We start from the raw sequence: 27,967 nt of genomic DNA on the forward strand, positions 1-27,967 counted from the left end.
TTTATTTGTAAAGTTATAACTTGAAAAGGTGTTCTTTGTATTGTTTAATTATAGAATGTAAGTATAAAAAAAAAACAGTGTTTCTAAGTGGGAAAATAATACCTCTAAATATTAATGTGATGGATTAAGGAGAATACACAGTTAAGTCACTCAGAATGATGATTTTCATTGTCTTTAGACTTGAGCTGTTCTGTTCATGGATTTTTACTAGCCACATGTTGCTGTTGAGCACATGTGATATGACTAGTTCAAATTGAGGTGTTTTCGAACTATAAAATACAGATTTTGAAGACGTCACACAGTAAAAAGAAAGCAAAATATTTCAGTAATAGGTATTTTATATTGATTACATGTTGAAATAATATTTTGGATGTACTATTAAGATAATTTCACTTTTTTAAATTTTTTTACTTTTTTTAATGTCACCACTGGAAAACTTGAAATTACATAGGTGGTTCATATTTGTTGTTCCCGTTATATTTCTATTGGACAGCCCTACTCTAGAGACTTATTGTACATATTGGGTGTATTCTTTAATATAAAACTTTATCTGCCCCTCTACCTTAAATGTTTTAATTCTTATTTGTGAGTTTGTTCCTATCAGTAGCTAAAATAACTTTGTCAGGTAAAGTATTTTAAAGTTTAAATGTGGAATAAATTTATAGTGCTATTTCATTGGAGTTGAAAGTATAAATCCATTTAGCTTGATTTCTTTTTATGGCACATAGGATTAATTTATTGATACCACTCTTAACTGGTAGCAAAATTTATATATGTTGGAATAGAACTTTTTTGATGTGTTTAATACCTTATGGTTCAGTATGTGTGCATACATATTTACTAGTTCATTAAAATGCATCCTGCACAATCATTGACTTAATGAAGAAAATTAATGAAGCAATACAGTAATCAGTTTTTTGTTGTTGTTTTCTTCTTTGAGCATCAGTTTGATTATGGAATGGCATATTTGGTCAGTAAGGAGGCTTAACGGTGACTATTTTAAGCATCTTTGTGGCTGAAGAAAAGAAGGAATAGTGATTTTCTGTACTGTATGTATCTATAAGGCAAAAGTCAGTTTTTCAGTTTTCCTGATAACAAGAACAGAAAGAAATTTGTCCTGTGAGTCTTCATAAAAAGGACCTTTTCTGAAGGAGTAGATGACATCTTCAATGATATTCATAAAAGAGATAAAATGAATTTCCTAGGGCTTTTTCTTGTAACATCCTAACATATAAGCTGATTATTTAATACTGCAGTATAATTATGTGACTATGATCACATTTAATTTATTAAATTTCAAATGAAATTGAAGGAATGTATGTTTTGAAAAGATGAAGATTTTTGTTTTTTAAACTATAACCTTTTTGAAATATATGAAAAATGCCTCACCAGTTAGAAGATCTTGTACATCCATGTTTCCAGTTCTTGGTCCACAACAACAGTAATTTTTATCAAACTTTGTTATTTGGAGAAGAAGAGGACTAAAGTAATTTTTCTCAAGATAAAATAATACTTTTGAATATTATGTTTTAACATATATACAGTTGACCCTTGAACAATATGGGGATTATGTGTGCCAACCCCTCACACAATCAAAAACCAGAGTATAACTTTTTACTACCCAAAACTTAGCTACTAATAGTCCATTGTTGACCAGGGATGTTACCAGTGACCTGAACAACACATATTTTATACGTTATATGTATACATACTGTATTTTTACAGTAAAGTTAGATAAAAGAAAATGTTATTAAGAAATCATAAGAGAAATGTATTTACTATTCATTTCGTGGAAGTGAGTTCTCATAAAGATCTTTACCTACTCTGTATTCACATTAAATAGGCTGAGGAGGAGGAGGGAGAGTAGTAGTAAAGGTGGTGAAAGGGGAAGCAGGCACACTTGGTATGACTTTATGAAAATACATCATAATTTCTGTCTGACTTTTTGCTTTTTCATATCTGTAAAAATGTTTCTATATGGTACCAATTCATGTTCCACCATTTGCTTTAGTTTCAGTGCGCGTATTATAGAACAGTCCATGTTATAAAAGAAGTCAGTCAAACAGTCTTGAATAATCAGAATTCTTGTGCCAGATTGTACAGTGTCACTTTGTTTTCTGGCACTGCTGCTTTTACATCTTCATCATGATCTGGCACTGGTTCAGAAACACTCATCTGCACCAGGTCGTCTTCTGATCATTCCTCTGGTGTGGTGCCTATCAGTTCTTGAATTTCTCTAAGATCTATGTCTTGAAACCCTTCACCCTCTACCTTTTTGCTACAGCCACAATGTTTTTCATGATTTCCTTGACTGGCTCTGTTATAGATCCTATGAAGTCATGTACAACATCTGGGCACAGTTTTCTTCATGAATTTATCAATTCGGGCTTGATGGCTTTCATGGCTTTTTCTGTAACAATGGCATCTTCAGTGGTGTAATCCTTCCAGACTTCCATGATCTTCTTTCAGGGTTCTCTTCCATAATATTGATAGTCTTTTCCCCAAAATACTGTTTGTAAAAAATACCTTTAGTTTTAAAGGACCTTAGGATCTAGAAGCTCAATTAGAGATGTATTTGGGGGCAAGTAGATACTTCAGCATCTTTGGTGTTGACCTCATGGGGTTCTGGGCAGGGGCATTGTCCGATATCAAAAGAACTTTAAAAGGCAATCTCTTACTGGCAGGATGCTTCCTTACTTTAGGGACAAAAAGCATCGATGCAACCAATCCAGAAGAAGGGTTTTTATTGCACAGACCTTTTTTTTTGTACAACTAAAAGACTGGCAGCTGGTATTTGTTGATCTTTTCCTGTCAAAACATGGGAGTTAGCAGCTTTATAGATAAGGACAATCCTAATCCACATACCTGACCGCATTTTTGTAAAACAATTGAGTTAGCCTATCCCTGCTTCCCTTAAATCCTGGTGCTCATTTCTCTTTATTCCTAATAAATGTCCTTTGTGGCTCTCTGCCCCCCCTTATCAGATTAGAGCACTTTTATCTGCATTAAAAACCTGTTCAGATATCCTTTCTTCTCAGTGATTTTCTTCATAGTGTCTGGGAATTTGTCTGCTGCCTCTTGGCCAGCAGAAGCCACTTCTGTTATCTTGATATTTTTTAAGCCAAACTTCTTTGTAAAATTATCAAACCATCCTTCGCCACCAAAAAATTCTCCAGCTTTAGGCTCTTCACCTTCATTTTGATTTAAGTTGCCATATAATGACTTTACTTTTTCTCAAATCATATTAGGGTCTACAGGGTCTGCTCTGCCTTTCTTAGAGCAGTCTAGCACCCACATAAAAGCTACATATTCAATATTAGATAAAATAGTATTTTGTATATGTACAAGGTTTTTGTGTCTGCTGGTGTGGTTGCAGTGGCAGCTTCATAAATTTCCCTTTCTATTTTTGGAATGGTCCTTACACTGGATTCATTTATCTTGAAATGGAGGGCAGTTGCAGCTGCAGACCTCGATCTATGGAGCGTATCCAACAATCCAGCTTTTTCTTGTAATGCCATGACTTTTCCATGTTTCTTGGGAGCACTTCCACCATCACTAGTGGCATTTCATATGGGTCCCATGATGTTATTCAGGGTTTACAGTATTACATTAAACATGATGAAATATATGTGAGAACTGTGAGAGATTAATTTGTACTGGAGAGAAGAACCGATCATCGTGTGGTGATGATTAAAGTCACGTGACATTCAAAGTGTATACTGGTAACACTTGAGCTCACCATAATAGCGACTTTACATATATAGTATGTACTATGCCTAATTTTATACAGCTATGATTTAATGCTTCATCTTTATGTTGTTTATAGTTCTACTGCAAATGGTGCCATATACATTCTGTAAGTGTTTGTGTGTGTTTTGATAAATCTTAACTTTTTATAATAGATTTGTGTATATTTTATGGTGTAAATGATAAAATTGGCTAGTATTTACGTATATTTTATGCATTCATGGCATATCTTTTTCTTAATGTTTTTGATATTTTTAGTCTGCTAGCTTTGTCTGCAAGTTTTTTCAAGTTGCCACAGATCTCCAAAATTTTTTTCAATAATTTTGTATAAAAAATCTGCATGTAAGTGTACTCACACAGTTCGAACCCCTGTTGTTCAAGGGTCAACTGTATTCTTCTTGATTTCTGGTCCCCCTTATTCCCTCTGAGAGGTTCTGATAGATTGTCTTGTCTCCCAGGTTGAGAGTGTATGGTACTGTCGTTTTGGATAGTTTTCTGTCTCAGCTGGATTCTTTTCAAAGATTTGACATCCACCAAGTTCAAGGTTGTATTACGAGGGAAAACATCAAGGTATAGGTAGTTACAGAGTCTCTGGTTTAAGAGCAGATCTATTTGTTTTGTCAATCTGAGGCTTTGGGTAAATTTAAGCATTTAAAATAGGAAGTAAATTGCTTAACCAGGACTTTAGCCAAAAGATACTAAGACTGCTATTCCCAATGTGCCTAGGCACCCTGGGGGCCCATAGCAAATTCAGAGGGGTGTCATGAAATAGTTTAAAAATTTGAGTGAATACAGTGATATTCAACATCTATTTGATACTGCATGAACTCAAAAGCTACATTGCAATTTCAACATATTAGATTGGGCTACGTTCCTCATAGTGATGTCATATCTTTGTGAAGCTGGACTTTTAGCTTCTGCTATGGTAAGAAGGAAGTACCACAAGAAAATCAGTGTGCAAGAGGAAATGACAGTGGCAGGGTTCAATCTAAATTTAATGTTTTAGAAATTGTGCAATACCCAGTAGACACGTCATGTATCCCAGTAATAAGTAGCCATGGTTATTTAAGAATGAAATAAAATATTTTTCTTTCATTTTATGTATGCATATTTTTAAGGCTGAGTTGTTAGGACACAGTACTTATTAAGTTTTTTGGACCTAATTACATAAACAGCATTGTTAAGTATATCTTTTGGGCATTGTGAATTCAGAAAGGAACTTCTGCGAGACTTTTGTAATGCTTTAGCTTAGCCATTTTGGGGCCGCAGACCAACTGGTTGTTGAAACTTTGTTCTCATACTTTCTGCACTTCATTCTTTCAGTACCGTTCTATAACTTAATCAGAGAAATGTTTTTATGCTGGCATTTCTTGTAAGCACATAGAGAGAATGCACCCCTGTCCCCCAAGATAATTGATTAGGTAGGTAGATTTAATGCTACTTAGAGAAGGAAGGTAAACCACTATTACCAAATAGTACCTTGAATATAATTTTGTGGCACTTCACCAAATTAATACTCTAAGTCACATCTTAAGCCATATTTGGACAACTTTTCATTTAAAGGCAATTCCTTAAAATAGATTCTATCTTGAATATATCCATGGAAAGAAAAGTCAAAATAGGCTGTAAAAGAATGAAATCTAGTCAGATATGCTTTATTGTTATTAATCATCTATCAAAATGATTTTCCTAAATAGCTTTTGACAGCAGTTAAAATGATCTCAGGATTGAAATAAATGTGTATATTTTCTTTTCTCATTTCATTCCACAACCTTTCAGTTTTTGATACTTGAGATCTAATGGGAAACAAGATGTTATAATGGAAAGAGCAATAGGAACAGAAGAAAACTGAATCTTCAGTGATAGCAGAGGAATTGAAGAAACAGGGATTATTATTAAGTCTACTTGACACACAAGAAAGCAAAAGTATTGTCATTTTAATAAGATTATAAATTGTTTCTATTTGCTGTTGAATATCAGAGCAAAAAAGAAAGGAAATCATCAACTGATTAAAATAGGCAGGCATTCTAAAGGAAACAAACTTCAAATATGATTACAGAATTTCAAAAATAACAAAATAGAGGACAAATTTATTGGGGAAAATTGAAATCTGAAAATTAACTTTGGAAAACTCGAAACTCTGCTCAGTTGAAATGGCTAGATTTCAGTGCCCTAGGGAGTTTAAATAACATAGAACCAATGCAGACTCATTAGTGAAACATGCTCAGAAGGTAGTAAAAGGATTAATGATGTTCTGGGAACTAGTGAAGGGAATTTTCTTGCTACAAAAATAGGAAATGAAAATCATTGTGTGGGAAAATTGTTTAGGGATTATATAGCTTCATAAAACCTGAAAAAGAAACTCTGTTTCTTTTGTTGTTGTTGTTGTTTTTCTGGCATTCTGTTCATTTAAATGCAAAGAATCTGCAAAATACTGATGAGTTATTGCTTGATCCTTTATTAGCTAATATAAAAAGCTAAAAATCTTCAATATATATAAACTAATGAGATGAATAATTGATTACTAAGGTATATACAATCTTTATTTCTATCTTTGTCAAGAATTTTATATTCAACTAGAAAATGGTCATAGTAAAAAGTTACTGCTGTACAAGCTACAAAAAAACATTAGTGAATGCCACACCTGCTTTAATTTAACCCTTTGCACTCGCTTGCTTTTTTATCATTATCCACTCGACTTTATCCACACTCGACATCCGAGTGCAAAGGGTTAAAGATTTCTGCCCTTCTAAGTTACCAAGTTCCCAACAGGTGCTAAACAATTAAATTTTGGTTTTAAAATACTGATTCCAAATCTATATTTCAAAACTAGCTTTCTCTTTCTTATAGGCTGAAAAAGAAAATCCAGGTCTCACACAAGACATCATTATGAAAATTTTAGAGAAAAAAAGCGTAGAAATTAACTTCACGGAATCCCTACTTCGTATGGCAGCTGATGATGTAGAAGGTATCAGAAAAAACCTTATTCAGTTTTATAATTGTTGAAAAGCACTTTTTCTAAATCACTGTTACTTGACAAAAAGATCTTCCTACCCTCCCCTTCACTCTTCTTCATCAACTTTTGATGATGATAGTGAAAACAAATCTATGTAAAATTGAAATATAGTTCTTGTTTTTATTTTATATTTGTGAGATTTAATTACTTGAAGTAAAGGGTTTATGCTGCATGCTTTAATTTTTTCCTCCATTTGTATGATGTCTTGTGAGTTCCAGTTTTACTAAAAGGTGAGTTCTATTGGAATGGTTATTTTCTTTTGTGTTGTCTTTAAGCAAATAGCAATTTGAAAATAATGAATTTTTTGTTTGTTTTTTAACTTTAGTATAGCATCTTTTTACTTTTAAGCACAGATTTAGGAGAACAATACAACCATTGCTTTTGCTTTTCTGAATTTTGCTTTTTAAAATCAGAAGTGGATTTCACTTAAATTTAGTAGGAGTTTTCTCACTAATTTAGAAAAATGTGCATAATGTAATTTCCCATGTTTATTGAGGGATAACAAAAAGTAGATATTTTAACTGATTTCCTGATTTATAAGAAAGCCCTCATCATTATTTAGACTCGAGCATTTGCAGCCTGTTTAAGATGTAATATTTTGATGAATTGGTAGAGTTGTAGTGCTTCCAAGTCTACAGTGAATCTGGTGGTAAGCATATTCCCCTCTGCGAAGTCTGATTGAACCTCCTTTTCAAAATTGCTGTTCTGCGATCCTAGCTTTTAGGTTGGATTTGTGGTGTTAGTGGTTTTGTTTTGAGGTGAGATTTCAAGAGTGTGCTAAATAAAGATTTTATTAGGTTATTTGGGATTTTAATATGATAAACAGTTTATATTCAGTGTAGGGGTTTTAAATTATAAAACTCATCTTTCCTATTGGCAGATATATATTGCCTTTGCAAGTGATAGATATCATTACTTAATTAAAGGTTTCCTTGTGGAATATATCTTCAGGGGATTGATGATAAAGCCTCCCTTTTTAATCTGTTTTTTTTGTTTTTCAGATTTCATGGGATTTCCATTTATCCCAAATTGAAAATATTTAGTCTTTATCTTCTAATATTTTACTTGGAGGGAACCCTGTTGTTATTACTGGACTAAGTCAAATCAAATGCTGATGAATTCTATTTTGCAGCCTTGTCTTTTCTAGTTTATTTGGCCTTTTTCTTCCTCTACCCACCTTTGATCAACATTGGGAATTCTTAGATGTGAACTTGGCAGAGAGTTGCATAATGTTTTTTATTATGTATTTATTTTATCAGAGTATATGATTGAACGACCAGAGCCAGAATTCCAAGACCTAAATGAAAAGGCACGAGCACTTAAACAAATTCTTAGTAAGATCCCAGATGAGATCAATGACAGAGTGAGGTTTCTGCAGACAATCAAGTAAGTGATTTTTTATTTTGGATCTTTTTGTAAAAGTACTTCAAAGGAACTACTCATCTAGATGTTCTAATTTTGTTATGACATCAATATTAAGTTGAAATGTTAATTTGAAATAAAATTTGAAATTTTTAAATGCTACATCATATTTATTTGTAGGCTATGGCATTTGGTTTCAAAGTACAATAACATTTTTTAGATGGACTGTTTTATTTAAAAATAATTAATGAAATGTGTATAAACTGGAATATAAGTGTGAGCTATATAAATAATTGAAAAATGTAAAAGTCAGATTAAAATGAATAGAGAAATTGGATAAGCCATAGGATAGTAAGAGATACCAAAATTGTTTTTTATTTCAGAAATGGCACAGGTTATTAGGATAAGTAACGTCCTCTTAAGTGTGAATAGCATTTACTAATAATGATCAAATTGTGGACCTCCAAATTCTTGCCTTTGGGACACAGGTTTAGTAACTAGAACCAGGAGACTGGCTGGGTCCCATCCCCAAGGTATTTCCTTAGGTATGTGCAAATATTTCCAAAACTGAAAAAATTCAAAATTTGAAATACTTCTAGACTCCAGCACTCCAGATAAGGGATACTCAACCTTTATAGTTAAAATAAACATGTTTGACCCATAAAAGGAAAAATTGTCAGTGATCTCAAACCCGGTTTAGATAGTTTATTTCTAGAGTTTTCAGATAGTTTAATAAGTTTTCATTTGCTTTGATAATGATACATTTGCTGATGAGCCATGCTACATTCCTATGAAGATTTAATATTTCAAATAATATTTTCAGATTTTGCTTCATATTATTGAAGTAGAGGTTTACACAATCAATATCATCTTAATAGCAGTAGCTCTTATAGAACTAAGTGCTAAGCACTGTTTTAAGTGCTATACATATACTAGCTTAGTACAGCAACCCTGTAACAGATGAGGAAATTGAAGCACAGGAAATTAGGTAATTTTTCCTAAGGTCGCTCAGCTAGTAAGTGGTAGAGCTGGATTTGAACCCAGGCAGTTTGATGCCAGAGTGTTCTCTGCTGCTTCCCAATCATAGATTTATATTGTTCATCTAATCTGGTGATTGAAAAAAAGTTTTTTTTACAAAGTTTTCTTTTTAATTATTTTGGGTGTATGATAGTTATACATTTATAGAGTACATGGGATGTTTTGATATAGGCATCCAATGTGTATTAATCAAATCAGGGTAATTGGGGTATCCATCACCCAAAGCATTTATCGTTTCTTTGTGTTAGGAACATTCCAATTCCACTCTTTTAGTTATTTTAAAGTATACCATAATTTATTGTTGACTATAGTCACTTTGTTACGCTATCAGATATCATTCATTCTGTCTCTCTGACTATATTTTTGTACCCATTAACCATTCTCACTTTATCCTCCCCTCCCTGCTACTCTTCCCAGGTTCTGATAACCTTCATTCTACTTTCTGTCTTCATGGGAGCAATTGTTTTAGTAATTAGCTCCCACATATGGGTGAGAACATGTGAGATTTGTGTTTCTGTACTTGGTTTATTTCACTTAAACATGTTCTCCAGTTCTATCCATGTTGTTGTGGATGGCAAGATTTCATTATTTTGGTGGCCATATAATATTCCATTATGTATATGTACCACAATTTTTCTTTATCCATTCATCCATTGGTAGATGCTCAGATTAATTCCAAATCTTGGCTATTGTGAATAGTGCTGCAATAAACATGGGCTTGCAGATACCTTTTCGATTTACTGATTTCCTTCCTTTTGAATATATACCTAGCAGTAGGACTGCTGGGTCATACCATCGTTGTATTTTTTAGCTTTTTGAAGAGCCTTTATAGTGGTTGCACTAATTTATATTACCGCCAATAAATAATGTATTAGAGTTCCTCTTTCTCCACATCTCTGCCAACATTAGTTATTGCCCTTCTTTTTGATAATAGCTGTTTTAACTGGGTAAAATGATACCTCATTGTAGTTTCAGTTTGCATTTCTCTCATGACTAATGATGTTGAGCATTTTTTTCATATCTCTTTTCATTTATATATCTTCTTTTGAGAAATGTCTATTCAGATCTTTTGCCCATTTTTTAATCAGATTATTTGATTGTTTCCTATCAAGTTGTTGAAGTTCCTCATATTTTTTTTTATTAATCCCTTGTCGGGTAGTTTGCAAATACTTTCTGCCTTTCTGTGGATTGTCTCTTCACTTTGTTGGTTGCTTTCTTTGTTTTAGCTTGATGTGATCCCATTTGTTCAGTTTTACTTTAGTTGCGTGTGCTATGGGGATATTACTCAATAAATCATTTTTCAGACCAATGTCCTGAAGCTTTTCCCCAATGTTGAAAAAATAGTTTCTGCTATTTGAAAGAAGCAAGATAAAATGGTAAAGGACATGTTATACAGAATGCCAGTCTGTAAGAGATAACAGTATTGTGGTTGAAGCTAGGGTATAAATGGCAGGCCCAGAACCCTCATCCTGTTACTTTGACACCCTCTTTCTCCCTGTGGAGTCCCTGAGACATCTCTGCTAAATCCCCTGTGACTCTAGGAAGATACAGTTTGAAAACCACATTATTAACAGCTATATTTTTGTCATAAGGAAGTCTTGCCCATAGTCATTAATAGGCTTTATGAGGGTCTTATGTGAGTTATGTGGGAGTAGTAATATTTCAGTTCTGTTTTCTGGAGTGTACTCAGCACAGTTGAATTAAGAGTAATGGCAGTGAAAATTTATTGCCCAACCATTTAGGAGGGGTAATTTTCCCTATTAAGTTTGTTGATACATACATTATTTCGGAGACTAAAATTCAACCATGTGCAAATAGCATAGATGGCTATGGTATAATTATTTGCATCACTATATTGTATACTGCTACATTTTGATATATGTTGTTACCACTGTTAATTGACAAATTAGTGGGTAAAATTGCACTAAAATAGAAAATGGCTTATCCTTTAGTTACAACATGTACAACTTAAAGTTTCTTTTTAAAATATTTTACTTTCTTATATTTATCATCCATTTATTTTAGCAACATTTTTCAATAAGCATATATCAAAGATCTACACCAGGTACTATAGGTAATGCTATAGATTGTATTAAAATAGTAAACAGATTCCTTACAGCTAATAAATATTCAGGCAGTTTTGAATATATTTGCAGAATATATTAGCAGGTTTGAATCTTCAGTCCAAGATTTAGCTGCGTGACCTTGGATATATGTTGTTTAGCTTCTGTCATTCTTGTTTCTGCTTCTGTACATGAGGGTAATAAGTTGTGAGAATTGAAAGAAATGATTTACATAAAGTGCCTAACACTGAACCTAGCATACATTCATTGACACATGCTAGCATTGTTGAAATAAGGATTTTTCCCACTTTCTTTGTATGCAATTGATTAGGAAAAATGATCCAGCAAGCAGATTTTTAAAAGTTCTCTTGATTAATGAATGTTTCTGTTTGACTACATTTTCACTTATGCAAATATTTTATAAAATTAATTTGTAGTTGTTTTTTTTTAAGTCTGATACATTCCACTTAATGGATAACTAGTGGAGACTTGCAACTTAATAGATCAAAAAGCCATGCATTTATCTATTTACTCTTTGTAATTTGCATTTCATATTCTTAAGCTAAAATTCACCAGGGTTTATTTCAAGTCAGGAGTTTTCATGATAGCTTCAGTATAGATTTTTCAGACTTGTCCAGTCTAAACCAAACTAAACATACAGTACAGCTGGCACAATCAGAAGCTCTACTTTTCCATTTAGTTTTTTGATAAGGTGTATGTTTACATTTCATCTAATGCCTTTGTCTTTCAGCATACATGTTTCCCAAAAGTTGCCCTACTAAATAGCTGCAAATTGCTAAACTCTTTTCCATTCTACTCATACTATCTGCCCTTTACCACAGAATTCATCAATTTCAAGCTGCATAATTACATGATAGTTATTTACCTTCAAGTTTTTAAAATTCCTCATCTGGTTAATTGTCTGTAGTATTTTTTGTGCTGGTATTTTTTCTTGTAGAAAACAAATTACTAATATAATTTAGCTTCCCTAGTACAAACCTTGGTGCCATAAATGAAAATGCTTTTCTGTTTACATACAGATAACAGTATTTGCACAAATTGCCTCACATTTTTTAATAATTGGGTAGATCAAATGTGACTTATCAGCAGAATCACCTGGGGGAGTGTTTTCCCCACACCCCTTTTAGAGTACAGATTTCCAGTATTTATCAGCAGGTCTGGGGTAGGGTCCAGCAAAACTGTCCATTTTCTTCTCCTCCCACACCTTTTTTTTTTTCCTTCCTAGATGAGTTCACTAACCTGATTCAGAACTACTCTTTTGACCTGTAGAATCCAGCCATTATCATTGTGTATGGAAGATATGTTTATCATGATGATTAGTACTGAAGGCACATTTTTATATTCCCCTTTTACAGAAAATTAAAATATACTACCAAGTAAGACTATATATAAACAGCTAACTGTCTGATCACTGTGTAATTTTCCTTGTGGATTTGAAAAACTTCGCATATTTATACTTGACATTTTTTATTTGTTGAAATTGTAGTTTTTCTCAGGTAATAGTATGGTCATATCACACCATTTTATTACACAGTGGTGGATTTTGTCCATCAAGCAGTACAGAGGGATTCAATTTGCTTAAAAGCATAAATGAACAGTTATATAACTTAATAACTGCTGTTAACAGAGGCAAAAAATGATTGGACAGATAGTTATGTAAAATTTATTGTCCTACTTGAATATGTAATATTTAATGTTGCAGCCTAATACCAATGTTTGAGATACAAGAGGCAATAAGTATTGAAATATTTAATAAAAATATTATTACTTCAGGATAGGCTATTTTTTATACCAAAATCTTATATGCTTTTAATTCATAGAGTTTCCACATGCTTATTTATCAGAAAAGATGCTGAGAAACACACACATATGCACAGAAACCTGGACACTGAGATTTTTTTTCTTTCTTGAAATAAAATAAAGCTAAAATGTTTTAGATATGAAATATCTGAAATCTGACATTTGTAATTGAAAAATCAGTAATTAAATTAAAAAATATATTTAAAAATAAATATTTGGGATGGTCTTACTTAAATTGGTCTTGGAATGGTCTTGCATTGCATTTGACCAACAAAAGTTTTTGTAGTGACTAACAGCTAAGAGAATGGATGTGAAAAAGAAAAGACTTGTCTTAGAGATTGTCAGGCTATTTGACAATGTAGAATCACATAAAGTTAAGTTTGACAGAAAAAAATTGCTATGAAGTTAGAATGTGGACACTGAAAAGGGCATAGATATAAAAGACAAGAAAAGTTCAGAAAATATTGTACGTGGACAGGATGAAAAGTGAACTCAAATGAGAATTATTGATTTCTTCTCCTTCTCTCTTTAGAAAGGGGAGAAAGGTGTTGATACATATATAGTCAAAGAATGATTGCTAGAAAGGGTTTAGGTAGAATATATTTTGATATTTTCTCTCCCAGCAATTTAAATATACCTTCTAAAGGAAATAGTGACCTGACAGCAAAAAGTTTGGAAGAGGAAGATATTTATTTGATAGATAGAAGGTAAGGGTGTGGGAGAGAGAAGAGGAAGAGGAATATTTTCTCTGAGGAGGAAATGTTTTCTGTTAAACATTTAAACTTATTAGGTATCTGACAGGTAGTATTGTTAAATACAGAAAAGTGTTACATGTAATGTAAAATTCCATAAAATTGTTCACTAACAAATTGTTCAAGTTAACAAAAGTGGACAAACTATTATAGTTTGAATTCAGCTACATTAAACCAGAGAAAATACAAATAAAAAAAATAAAAAACAGGAAAAGACATGCTTAGATATGTTTACCTTCTTATAAATTTGAGTGAGGAATGCTGAGTGAAATGTGATTGATTTGGGAAAATTGGTGTTAGTTGTCAATCTTTGGTCAGGAGAATCAGGATCATAGCAGGGTACAGGCTAAAACCTACTCCACCAGCTAGCCAAAGGTTGGCTCTTTGTGAAGTATACATAGAGTAATTAAGAGTATATTGTGATTAGTAATTCTTAAAATATATGTAGACAAATTTGTTTCAAATGTAGCTGATGTTAAAGATTTTTTTTCCTTTTCCAACAGGGATATAGCTAGTGCAATAAAAGAACTTCTTGATACAGTGAATAATGTCTTTAAGAAATATCAATACCAGAATCGCAGGGTAAGTTTAGTAGAAGCCTTGATGGTTGCCTCCCTAAATGTTGGTTTAGTCTAGTTGTCTTATTGAATTAAATACTAAGGGGATTTGATTACTGGAAATAGTTGTGTGTCATTAGCCATTGGGTTTATCCGTGAATTTAAATATGCTGTTTTATGTCTTTAAATACTCCAAAAATGCTTGTTTGTAATATAAAGTGCCTCCCCTATTATGTATAGTCTCTTGTCTTTGACTTTGGCTTTTGTATTATTTCTCTTATTTAGTATTTTTTTCTTATTATTTTTCATGTCTGTAGGCACTTGAACACCAAAAGAAAGAATTTGTAAAGTACTCCAAAAGTTTCAGTGATACTCTGAAAACATATTTTAAAGATGGCAAGTAAGTACTGTCATTTATCCTTTTCTTTAAAAATTAAATAGATGTCATTTTATGTGATACTAAAATCATATAACTTAAGCCCTTTTACTCTATTGTTGGTACTCAAGGCAACTGATAACCAAGGCAGACCATTAAAAATAGAAAATAAATGGTTGCCAATTCAGCCATAACTTCTAGAGCAGTAGTTGTCAGACTTTTTCTGAAAAGGGCCAGATGGTAAATATTTTAGATTGGGTGATCCTGTCACAACTGCTCACCTCACCTCTGCTGTTGGAGTGCAGAAGCAGCCATAGATAAAATGGAAATGAGTAGGTGTGATTGGGTTCTAATAATACTTTATAGAAACTGATATTTGAATTTTGTATAATTTTCAGCTGTCACATAGTATCCTTTTCATTTTATCATTATTATTTACCATTTAAAAATATAAAAGCATTTTTAGTTTACTGGCCTATTTTAACCATTTCTGAAGCAGTGGTTCTCAAACTTTAGTAGCATAATTCACTTGGAGGGCTTGTTAAGGCTCAAATTGCAAATTGCTCAAGGGGCCCCACCTCCAGAATTTCTGATTCTGTAGGTCTGGTGTAGGGCCCAAGAATTTGTATTTGTAAGAGGTTTTCAGATGATATTGATGTGGCAGTTCTGTTCAGAACTACTGCATAAGGTTAAAGCAGTGGTTCTTAATCCTGTCTGCACATTACTTCTGGTTAGGTTTTAAAAATCTCATAGGCCCCTCCACAGATTCTGATTCAGTTGGCCTGGAGTAGAGCTGTGGTGTAGATGTTTTGTAAAAGTGCTCCACATAATTTTAAAGTGCTATAAGGATTTCGATCTGCTATCCTGGAAGGAGAGAGACTTAAATTGGCTTTTGTAGCATCCTTCTATAAAATAGGAAGTATACTAAAAATGTAAATTGGATGTTATTTTTAAATATACATTCATTTGGTTGAAGAACACTATAGAAAGCCAAGGGATTTTATGTATTTTTGCATACCTACACACATACATGTAATGTATAAACTGATGCAGAGGCCGTAATTTCTGTAGTATATCATATAGGTAGTTCTTTGTACTTTAAATAGAATGCTAGAATTTTGTGGACAAGGCCATTTTCTAATAGTGCTCACAGTTCGAAAAATAATCTACATAGAGGATTGAAACATCCTATTCTACCATTCGAGTTTTAAGATCCCCATATACAGGTCACACCATTACAATATTATTGTAATAATATTTAAAAATAATAAAATCATTAGTTGGAATTCTGTTAATTTTCAGTGTCATTTTCAACAGTTCAAACAAGTTGAAATATTTACATTATATTAAGAAAGATATTGAGCTAAATTTTATTGATGGTTTCATGTTGTTGTTCTGTACTACCATTCAGGTTATTTAGGGGAAAGGCTCCTTGATGACTTAGTTTAATAAGCTAGCAGCTGTGTTTTGAAAATTAACTTTTGTTTTTTTTTCCTTGATCTCCTATACTAAGCCCAAATAAACAAACCCACATTAAAAGAATAATTTACATGATGGGATCATTATTTTTTATACTAATTTGTTACTATTATGGAATAAGTACATTGAAAGATAGAAATTAATTTAGAGCCTAATTTTCATTCATTTGAAATTATGTACTCCCACTTATGGATTACTCAGGCTGCTTGCTACTACTTTTTCGCCATTGAACAGCTTTTTAAAATTCCATTTCTTTGTGGATGAATAATGTGCCATAAGTCTTAAACTTGTTTCCTCAAAACAGAAACTTATTAATAGAGCCCAATCTTTAAGCCACCTTTCAGCAGGGGGATGACTTTGCATTGGTTCAACTAATTCTTCCTGGTCCCTGTCGAGAAATGTCTGGGATAAAAGATACAAGCTCTCCCTATGATACTAAGAAATTGATAAGGCCACAACAATGGGACTGGGGCATCAGCTTTGTATTCCAGTCACATGGAGCTAAGCCATTAGGAGAATGTGGTGGAGCACCAAGTAATTTTTAAGAACATATTCGTATATATTGTCAGGTCCAAGATACTGAAATTATATGATTATTTTGTTTTAAAAGTAGATTATTCTAAAAGTAGTTTATAGTTTATCATTCCCACCCATTTTTTTTCTTGTGTGTTTTTTTTTTGGGGGGGGGGTTGAAAGAGAGAGTGAATTGAATCAGATTGGAAGTAATTAACTTTTTCTTAAGTATTTGTCATGCCCATTGATGTACAGATTTTGAGACTGAGTGTAAAATATTTTACCAGATTTTATTTGTTAGTCTGTGAAACCACAGCTGAAGACCACATCTGAATCTTCCTTTTGGTTAGTTATTTGTTTGACCTATAAATGAACTCTGGTCCTTGAGGTGCCACCTACCATTAGCAGCCCTCCAACACTTTATTTTCAGCCAGAACCACCAGGGGGCAGTAATTCCTAGATAGTTTCAAATGATTTAGGACCATTAAATCCCAAATTGGAGTGAAAGTTATTATGCTTAATACCAGTTTATCTTTTTTTCCCCCAGATTAATTTCATTGTTACTGTTAATAGATGACATTAAGTATAAATATTTTAAAAGGGTGAATGTTTTGAATGAAAATAATGCTTGTTTTTTCTTTTTAAACAGGGCAATAAATGTGTTCATAAGTGCCAACCGACTAATTCATCAAACCAACTTAATACTTCAGACCTTCAAAACTGTGGCCTGAAAGTTGTATATGTTAAGAGATGTACTTCTCAGTGGCAGTGTTGAACTGCCTTTATCTGTAAATTTTAAAGTTTGACTGTATAAATTATCAGTCCCTCCTGAAGGGATCTAATCCAGGATGTTGAATGGGATTATTGCCATCTTACACCATATTTTTGTAAAATGTAGCTTAATCATAATCTCACACTGAAGATTTTGCATCACTTTTGCTATTATCATTCTTTTAAGAATTATAAGCCAAAAGAATTTACGCCTTAATGTGTCATTATATAACATTCCTTAAAAGAATTGTAAATATTGGTGTTTGTTTCTGACATTTTAACTTGAAAGCGATATGCTGCAAGATAATGTATTTAACAATATTTGGTGGCAAATATTCAATAAATAGTTTACATCTGTTAAACATTTCTTTACTTGAAAAAATGCATATATATATGTGTGTGTATATATGATCAGAAGACCAAGACAACTTGGTGTAATGTCTAAAAAACTTCAAACGGGAGGTTATTAGCAGTTTATCAAATAATAAAGCAACAAGAATTCCTATTTTTTGTCCTTAATCACTTTAGGGAAAAAGTGATCAATGGAAATATTTTTGTTAGTTATTACATAATGAAGTACTGAATATTTTTACATTATTTGCACCCTATTTTAAGAGACTTACGAGAAAGAGATAGCAACTTGTAGTATATTCAGACTATAATGCCACTTTTTAAACTGTGACTATGTACATTTGAATCTGAAAAATTAAGTTTTTCTGGTATGCTAGGCCCTAATAAGCTTTGCACAGTTTTTTCTCCAAAATAGCTTCAATTAATAGTACTTTGACATTATTCCAGTAGTTGGTTTGAAATTGTCATAAGTGTTAATATTCTACACACTTTTAAAATATGTACAGTTTTGTTTCACCATAAAGAAGTTTTAAGGAAACTATATAATAAGTATTCATGTTGAGTGATTTCATTTTTAAAGTACAAAATAAAGGGAAAATCAGAATTTATTTATCTTTTATAAAGATTTTAAGTGTTGAACTAAATTTCTGTTGGAAGTATATTTTTTTTGCTGTAAGTGCAATTATTTAGTTATTTTTTCTCCATTTTAAAAAATCAATTTTTAAAGAATTACTATCATTGACAACATAGAAGTAAATCCTCCAGTTAAATGTAAACAGGAAATATGTTGAACCAAAAAACCAATAGAAAAATGTATGAAATTTCATAATTCATGGACATTTTACTGACTTAATTATTTTTTTCTTCAAAGATACATAGCCAGTAAAACAAGTAGAATTGGTGATCTTTACTATTTGTTTTTGGCATAAACTATCATTTACTTTTAGAAGTAGATGGATGGTCATTTGCATAATAGACTTGTGAACATATGAGGAAAAAAGATACTGTTTTGTTTGCAGCACACACTTCTAACATAAAGCAAATACTATCATTATCCCTACTCTTGTCTTTAATCTCCTTAAAAGAACTCACCAGTTACAAGGCATGCCTCAAATCACCTGTTTTTATTAGTCTTCTGTCTTTTCATTCCACTATCCAATATGTCTCGCTTAAATTTTCATGAAATATATCTCCAGAAAGCAGGCTTATTCTCAGAATACTTCAGTTTCTTATCCTTCCAGCAGAGCTCATTGTGTGTCAATGAAGAAAGGACCAATGTGGCCACATTCAGATACATCTCCAAAGAACAGGAAAGGGGCTTCAGAGGAAAGGAATAGGAGACCTTTTGTTGAGCACCTTCTCTGTGTTGGGCGGTATTCTAGATAGATATATATATAATTCTCTTAACAGTCTTGTGACTTAGCTATCTGCCTTACAGCTGAGGAAACAGAGCTTAGGTCACACAGCTGGTAACTGCTTAGGGCCAGGGTTTAAATTCATTGGTGTTCAGATTCCATCTCTTTCCACTGAACTGTTCATTGCCAAAAATATACCTTGTTTAGGATACTAGTTCTCACACCTCTCTTTTGTCCACAGGAAAATGAGACTAAATAGGACAATGTTTTTTTTTCATAAATCTAAATTTATTAATTTTAAAGGATTATTCTGTATTTGGATATCATTATTTTGGATATTTAAAATGCCTTCTCACACTTTTTTTAAAATCAATATGATATATGGTGATTTTTTTAATGATTGCATTTTAATAACTTTATTGGGTAAAACATGAAGTTGTCAACCCAGTATCAGTCCCTTCTAATTGCTTTTTATAAACTTTTTATATGGAAATAATTTCAAATAGGAAATTTCAAAAAATAGTACAAAGAATATCCATATTGCTTTTACTCAGATTTACCTGTTGTTCAAATTTTACCGTCTCAGTTTTATCATTTACTTGTTCCATTGCCCTTTCTTGAGACTCCTTTACTCTGGATCATTTCCGTAGCCATCTTTGTCTTTCATGACATTGACATGTTTTTGAAGACTATAATCTTCTCTCTCCTTGCCCTTCCTTTTTCATAGAATGTTTCTCATTTTGGGTTTCCTGCTGATCAGATTGAGGTTATGTATTCTTGGTCAGAATACTGCATTGATAGTACAGCATCATCAGGACATGACATGGGAGCACACAATGCCCATCTTATTGATGATGCTAGTTTGGGTCACCTGACCAAGGTGGTGTTCAGTTTCTTCAACGTATAGTTGTTATTTTTTACCTTGTAACTAATAATCTCTGGAAGACTTTTAAGTCCATGCTAACATTTTCCCCCAGGACTTAGCATCTATTTATGATTCTTGCTTATGCATTCTTGTGTTTAGTAGTTGCAAGATGATGATTTTCCAACTTCAGTATGCTTTCCACATGTACCAGTTGTCTGTCAGCATTCTTGTGTAAGCAGGAGCCCTCTTTCTTTTGATCCATCCATCCATTCATCCATATATCTAGGGCCACCTAAATTCTTATGTCTGTTATTGTTATATACTCATGCTTTTTCTATTTTTTTCCCCCACTGGTTTTTAATTCATTACTTTGGTGCTCAAATTGTCTTAAATTTGACCAACAGGAACTCCTTCAAGCTGGCTCTTGTGTTCTTTTTACCCTCTATGATTTTGTTTAAAGCACTTATTATCTTACATAAAAGATATTCTAAGATCTGGAATTAGCAATTTCTCCATAGGACCCTAGGGAATTGCATTAGATACCTAGCTGTGGATGCTGGGTCTGCTCATTGCTACTGGGTGTTTGCTTCTCGGTTGTTCAGCAGACAGATCTAGAAAATGTCATGTATGTACAGTAAACTCTCTGTATCCATGGGTTCCACATTTGTGGGTTCTACATCTCTGGATTCAAGCAGTGGGGAATTGAAAATATTCAGAAAAAATAAAAAATGCAACAATAAAAAATACACTATAACAGCTAATTACATAACATTTATATTGTATTTGATATTATAAGTAATCTATAGACTAAAGTATGTGGAAGGATGTGTATAGATTATAGGCAGATACCATGTCATTTTATTTAAGGGACTTGAGTGTCTGGATTTTGGTATCCCTCGAGGTCCTGGAGCCAATCCCCCGCAGGCACCAAAGGATGACTGTGCTGCATACACATACAAATAATGTGTGTACACTACATTTACATGTGCTCATATGCACTTGTGTTTGATTTTAGAAATCATGAGTTTACACCAATACCTCCAGTTGCAATCCATCCTCACAGGGTTCTTTCTCAGCTTCCCCATTCCGTATTTCTCGTCCTCAAAATCCTGGATGTCTCGTCCTCAAAATCCTGGATCCCTCAATAATCAATTGATTTATTTACTCTCTCAATCCTGTAATATATCTAAAATGGTTTTAGAATTGCTTTTTCTCATGTCACTGAAAAGCAAGATTTGCTTACCTGTACCCTGCCCCAAATTAAGGATAATATGGTTACATCATGTGTTTATATAGATAACCTGGATTACTTTTTCCCCTCCCTTCACTGTGATTTATGTTTTCTATTTGAAATACAATTGAGTTCATTTTTTTCAGTTTGCATTCAGGTTTAAGTTTCTTCCCCCAACCCCTTCCCATCCTTGTTGATTTAATTTTATTTTTAAAATATGTAGAACCTTAACATGCTTCTAGAAGTCAGAACTATACCAAACATATACTCAGAGAAGTTTAACTTTCTCTCATATCCCTTCTGCCCCATTCCACACCCCTTGTAGGTGTCCATGTTCACTGTTTTTGGGTTTTTTTTTTTTATGAAGGAAAACAATAAATGTAGGTTTTCTGTTTTTCCCGTAGTTACACAGAAGGTAGTGTACCTGTTCAGGAACCAACCATCCCAATTTGCCTAGGACCCAGAGGCTTCTCGGGGGACAAAACTTCTAGTGCCAAAACAGGGACAATCAGGCAAACTGGGATAGTTGGTCACCTTATATAAATGCTCTTTTTTTTAAAAAAAAAGTTTTATTGATGCATACTTTACGTTTAAAAGTAACATGTCCTTTTTTAAAAAAAAATCATTGAGGTATAATTTAATGCCACAAAATTTACCCATCTTAAGTGTACTATTATATTTAATAAATTTGGAGTTGTGCAACCTGATCACAATCCAATTTTAGAATATTTCCACAATTCCTATGAAGTCCCTTATGCCCAGTTGCAGTTCATCGTTCGTTGTTCCCACTTTTAGCTCTAGGCAAAACTAGCTACTTTTGGTCCTTATCCGGACATTTCATATAAACAGAATCATACAATATGTTGTCTTTTGAGTCTGACTTCTTTTGCATAGTAGAATGTTTTTGAGCTTAATCCATGTCATAGCATATAGTATTCCATTATATATTTCTTTACCCATGTAATAGTGGATGGACATTTCATTTTACATTACCAGCAACATTTAAGGGTTTCCTGTTTCCTCCACATCTGTATCATTTGTTCAAATTACAGATGTTCTAGTAAGTGTGAAGTGGTATCTCATTCAGTTTTAATTTGCATTTCATAAGGACAGTGACGTTGAGCATCTGTTTATGTGCTTATTAGCTATTTCACATGTACATATTGTTAATGCATGTTGCCTTTTTCTCTTCATAAATCACTCCATGTAAGTTCATGGACATCTTTCTCCTTTATTTTTTTATTTTTTTTGGTAGTATTTCTTGGTGTGTAGATGCCACAGTTAAACTGATGAATCTTCTATACATGAGCATTTAGATAATTTTTAATATTTTGCAAAAATATACATAATACTACAATGAGTGACCTTTCATATATAATTCTGTTTTGTTTAAGTTAAATCTGCAGAGTAGATTCCTAGGAGTGGGATTACTAAATCAAAGGATATATGCACCTGTAGTTTTGTTAATGTTGCCTTTCCGTAAAGGTTTCACGTTCCAGCAGCAATATGCAAGACTTTCCCCACAGCTTCACTAACAATATATTGTCAAGTTTTTGAATTTTTGCTGGTGTGATATGTGAAAAGTGGAATTGCATTGTAGATTTGATTTGCATTTTTCTTAGGAGTAAAGTTAAACATCTTTCTTGTTTAAGGACCATTTTTATATCTTTTTGTAATTTTGACTTTTTTATGATGTTCTTTTGCCATGCAAACTTTTTTTTTTTTCTTTTATGTAGTCAACTCTCCTGTTAAACTATCTGGATTTGGTACTTTTTTGTAGAGTAACTTATTTAAAACTTTATTTCTTCTGTTCAAATTGGTTTTTCTAAGCTTTCTATCTTTATAGGGATCAGTTTGCTAAACTGTGTTTTTAAAAAAATTATTTTCTCTTGGTTTTCACATGCGTTTCCATTGAAGTAATCTTTTATGTTTTTTTTTTAATTCTCTATATCAGTAGTTATTTCTCCCTTGTTATTTTTTATTCTGTATATTTGCACTTCTCTCTTTTATTCTTTATTAAACTAGCAAGTCATTTGTTGTTTCAGTTTTTCTAGGACTTCACTCATTAATTTGATACTCGTTAGTTTTTCTCTTCTCTACATTTTAATTTCTGGTCCAATATTTATTATTTTATTCCATGGAGTCTCTTTTATTTTACTTTGTTATTCTTCTAGCTCTTTCAGTTAATTCATTTTTTAAATTGATATTGATATTTAGTGCTATGAAATATTTTCTGATTATTGCTTAGAATATACTCTTATAATTTTTCATAAATTTTGTAATTTTTGTTTGTATTTTCTATTGTGTCTAAGAGCTAATTTTAATAGACTATCTAATTTTCAAGTGGAAGGACCTTTTTGTTATGATTTTTAAATTCTATTTTTACTGCATTGTGATCACCAAGTAGTGTTTGTGGTAATTTTACTTTATAGTACCTGTTTTTTTTGCGCCCTAATATATGTTCAGTTTCTCTCATGTACAATATTTCATGCATACTTAAGATTATATTTTCTCTATTTTTAGGATTCAATATTCAATATATATCCAAAAAGTCTACTTTATTGGCTATGTTGTTTAATTCCTATATACCTTTACTTAATTTTTATTCACTTGACCTGGCTAGTAGTGTGTGTTAAAGTCTCCTTTTAGTGGTGAGTTTGTTTCTATTTCTTTCTGCATCTTTTGGTTTTGTTTGATATAGGTGGTTGCTGCATTGTATATACAAAACCAGTTATACCCTAAATGTGAAATATTAATATTGTAAAGTGTTCTTCTTTGTCTTGTTTAATAATTTTTAAAATTTATTTTTTGCCCTTGAGTTAATTACCATTCACATTTATTGATATGACTGTTATGTTTGGGCTTAATTCTGTTATATTATTTGTTAAAAATTTTGTGTGTATTATGTTGTAGTTACTGTATATCTTTTTCTATTTGATGTATCCTTTTTGCTTTTTAAAAAAATTCCTTTTGTTATTTAGGAAGGTTTATATTTTTATTCAAGTGGTTGCTTTATATTGGTATTTTATAGTCTTAATCCCCTTTTCTTTGTACTTAAACTTTTACTATCTGGTATGCCAGTTTTAAAACATATACTTTAACTTTCAGCTATTACCTAAATTACAGTCAGTATTCTTATTCTATTGTTCTGTTTTTCTCTCCCTTTTCCTCACATTTTTCTATTTCATCAAAACATAGAATGTTACATGTTATTCTTCTACCCATGTTTCCATTATTTGCCTAAACTCTACAACTAATTATATGAAGTGTTCTCTGTTAGTCATTTTAGCAGAGTTTGCTCATTCTTCTCTTGACTGGAGTTCATCCTTTAGTAGGTTCCTCAGGAAAGTCACATCTATACAGTATTCTTTGAATTCTTTCGTGTTCAGCATTATTTTTCTATAGTCTTGATACTTAAAGGACATTTTGGCTGTTGACAGCATCCTTGGTTCACATTTTCTTTCCTTAACTTTCTTGAAAATGTGGCTTCACTGTTGCCCTGCTTTGTATGTTGTTTTTGAGAAGTTACAATATGTACCAAAATGATTATTCCAGGTCTTTTTTCTTTTCCTTTTTTTGGTACCTGATGGGCCTTTTCTATGTATAGATTGAGGTCGTTTATTTCTGGAAAGTTTTCTTAAATTACAATTTAAGTTAATATTAGTTGTGTTCCATTGTTTTTGTCCTTCTGGGGCATCAATTAAAAATACGTTAGACCTTTGCATATTTTCCATTTCAATCACTTTCTCACTGACCTTTTTTACTCATTGCATTATTTCATTTTTCTTCTCTTATTTATCTAAATCTCTTCCTTCTGCTGGTCTACACAGTTATTAGCCACAAAACTTCCCTGACTAATCAGAATTTAATCTAGAATTTTCTGTTTTGTTTTTCACTTTTTCCTACATGAGAGAAAAAACAAAACACAAAAACATCAGATACTTCCCAGGTAACAGCAGAAAAGTGCAAATGAAAACAACCCTTATTTGTTCCTCTGCCTCCTTGTATATTTAAAATATAAAAAACAGAGAAATAGAGATTTTAAGTGTGGCTTTGCTGTGAACAGTGGACAGAATGCTGCTCTCTGGACTGATCTTCCTATCTTTGTCTCCCTCCCCAACAGTCCCTCCCAGTCTTCTCAAAATACAAAACACCTAAGAAAACACATTCTTACATTCATATCCAGTTCTTGATTGGACATCCCACTTAGCTGGTTCTCAGAAAACTAACATTGCTATTATTACTATCATGTTCCTAATTGCTTGTATCTGTTAGGAATACATTAGGTTGCAGGCAACAAAAGTAATGTTTAAATAAATAGATGTTTTTTTTTTACATAAGAAATTTAGAGAAAGGACATTGCTGATTATGATAGAGTGTCTCAAATATGGACTTTGGGAAGTTTTCGTAGTCTTTTCCTTAGCTACTACAATCATCATGTCCACATTTAAGGCAGGATAAATGGAAGAGGCTGTACCTTTCTTGTCTTATCAGTAAAGCAAAAGCCTTTCCAGGGTCCCTAACAGTCTTCCACACATGGTGTCATTGGACAGAATTGTGGTTCGTGGCCATTTCTACTAGTAAGGGAATCTGGAAAAGTAGGCTGTCTTGCTTGGGGTCAGGCACAATGTTCTTCTGTATGAAATGGGTATTCTGTTAACAAGGAAGAGGCAGGGAATAGTTGTTGGGTAGGGAACCCAAACTGCTTGTGCAACATCTAGAAGGAAAAGGTTAATAACTTGTTCAGTACCCTTTTCTTAAGCTTCAGAAATGCTTGGGCATTTGAGCTTTTTTTAAAATCACCTTTGCCACGTTAATTCCAGGAATGACAAGTTTATGTATACTAGACCTAAGGAAAATGAATATTGGCTAAGGACTGTAATGATTCATGTACCTCTACTTCACTGTTGCAAGTGTTTATGGAGAAATGAATAGCTGGTATTAATGAGATGCAGGCTGCACTGGAGATTGAGCTCTAGTCACGGACACTTGGGCAGGTGGAAGGTGCTATGTGACTTTCAGGTATAAAAGCCCAAGTGAGCCGAGAGCCAGTGGCTTCCCTGAGTGAGATTGTCCTCACACTCAGCTGTGCATCTGTTGGTGCTATAACTGCTCAAGCACAAATCCTGAAATTTGTACTTTTCATTTAATTTTTAGCTGGAAAAGATTTTAAAGATACAAAACTGCATTTAATACATACAATAATATATGCATATGTATGCATGAGCATTTATTATATCATATAATATATATTGTCATTATTGTTGAACCAGTCAAAAACATTGCAGGTGTCATGATCCTTATCCTAAATACTTCACCATATGTCTCTTAAGAATAAATACATTCTTTTACATAACCATAAGGCAATGATCAAATTAAAAAAATTTAATATTGATTCAATACTATTTTCTATTATACAGTTCATATTCAAATTTTGTCTATTCTTCCAATACTGTTCCCTCTCCCCACCCTCCCATCCCCAAATCAGGAGCCAATCCAGGATCATGAAGTGCATTTAGTTGCCATGTATCTTCAGTCTAAATTTTTCTTTGTCTTTTTATAACATTGACATCTTTTTGAAGGGGACAGTTGTGTGTTTTATAGAATTCCATCAATTTGGGTTTGTCAGCCTGTTGAATTACTAATCTCAGTTACACATTTTGGCAGGGGTATTGCAGAAGTGGTGTTGGGTTCTTCTTAGAGCATCTCATCAGGATACACGTGATGTCTGTCCAGTTATTGGTGATGGCTAACTTCTGTAACTTGCTCAACTGAAAAGTACCTCTTTTCTTTCTGCAATTATAAATAATCTGCAGGGAAAATAAATTTAAATTGTATAAGTATTTCATTTCCTAAGAAATGTTCATTCATTGATGTTCCTGAATCAATTATTACTAAAATTGGTTGTAAAATAATGATTTTCTAATTTTATCAACATTTCCCTCTCTCATTGTTACCCATTGCTGTCATTATTTATTTTGATACTCAAATTGATCCTGATTTGGGAGCCCCTTTATGCTTTCTTTTATTTCCTTTTGATCTGTCTATCATTTGAAAAGCATTTTCTTTCTAGGTAACAAAATATTTCAGGTTCATCTTGTACTACTGTTCTAGCCCTGGAATTATCCATTTAAGACTGGGCTCTGCAAAAAAAAAAAAAAAGGCTGGGCTCTGAGTATGCTCATTGCAACTGGGGTGTCACAGCCATCAGAGCTAGAAAAGAAGTGCATATGTGTGTGTGTGTGTGTGTGTGTGTGTGTGTGTGTGTAAATTTTTACTAATCTACATCCTACCCAAGTGCACAGAATTCTTCTTGCCTTCCCCCCTTCCACATTTTTATCTCCCTTCTGCTACAATGGAAACCCTAATTCCTAAAATAAAACAATATTTATTTGCACAATCTTACAATATGGACAACATTGTTTCAAAATAGCTATACCTGTGCCATAATCAAGAAATCCATTAGAGGTCAATATTTATTTGCACAAGTGGTACTTTTTTTCCCCATAAATTGAGATTATATAGTCGAGGTATTGTGCCCTAAACTTCCTTGGACTTTTTTTTTCCCTTGTGGTGTCCTTTGGTTAGGCACACTTTCTGTTTGTATTCAATTTTAGTGTGCTTCCCATCCTTATTCAATCTTTATTTTTTAATATTTAAAATATTAACA

The 27,967-nt window shown here is 32.6% G+C and overlaps 1 protein-coding gene across 3 annotated transcripts in view; it reads left to right on the plus strand.

Moving 5' to 3' along the window:
- Positions 1–17,857, plus strand: part of PDCD10 (programmed cell death 10) — a 43,429-nt gene extending 25,572 nt beyond the window's left edge. For all 3 annotated transcript variants that reach the window (XM_012779206.2, XM_012779204.3, XM_012779208.3), the window contains 5 exons: positions 6,598–6,715; positions 8,023–8,149; positions 14,303–14,381; positions 14,674–14,756; positions 17,374–17,857. In XM_012779206.2, coding sequence (XP_012634660.2) covers positions 6,598–6,715; positions 8,023–8,149; positions 14,303–14,381; positions 14,674–14,756; positions 17,374–17,455 — 489 coding nt within the window. In that variant the 3' untranslated portion in view covers positions 17,456–17,857. The remainder of the gene's footprint in view (positions 1–6,597; positions 6,716–8,022; positions 8,150–14,302; positions 14,382–14,673; positions 14,757–17,373) is intronic.
- Positions 17,858–27,967: the final 10,110 nt, after the last annotated feature.

Source organism: Microcebus murinus, chromosome 1, assembly GCF_040939455.1.
Source record: "Microcebus murinus isolate Inina chromosome 1, M.murinus_Inina_mat1.0, whole genome shotgun sequence".
Classification (NCBI taxonomy): domain Eukaryota; kingdom Metazoa; phylum Chordata; class Mammalia; order Primates; family Cheirogaleidae; genus Microcebus; species Microcebus murinus.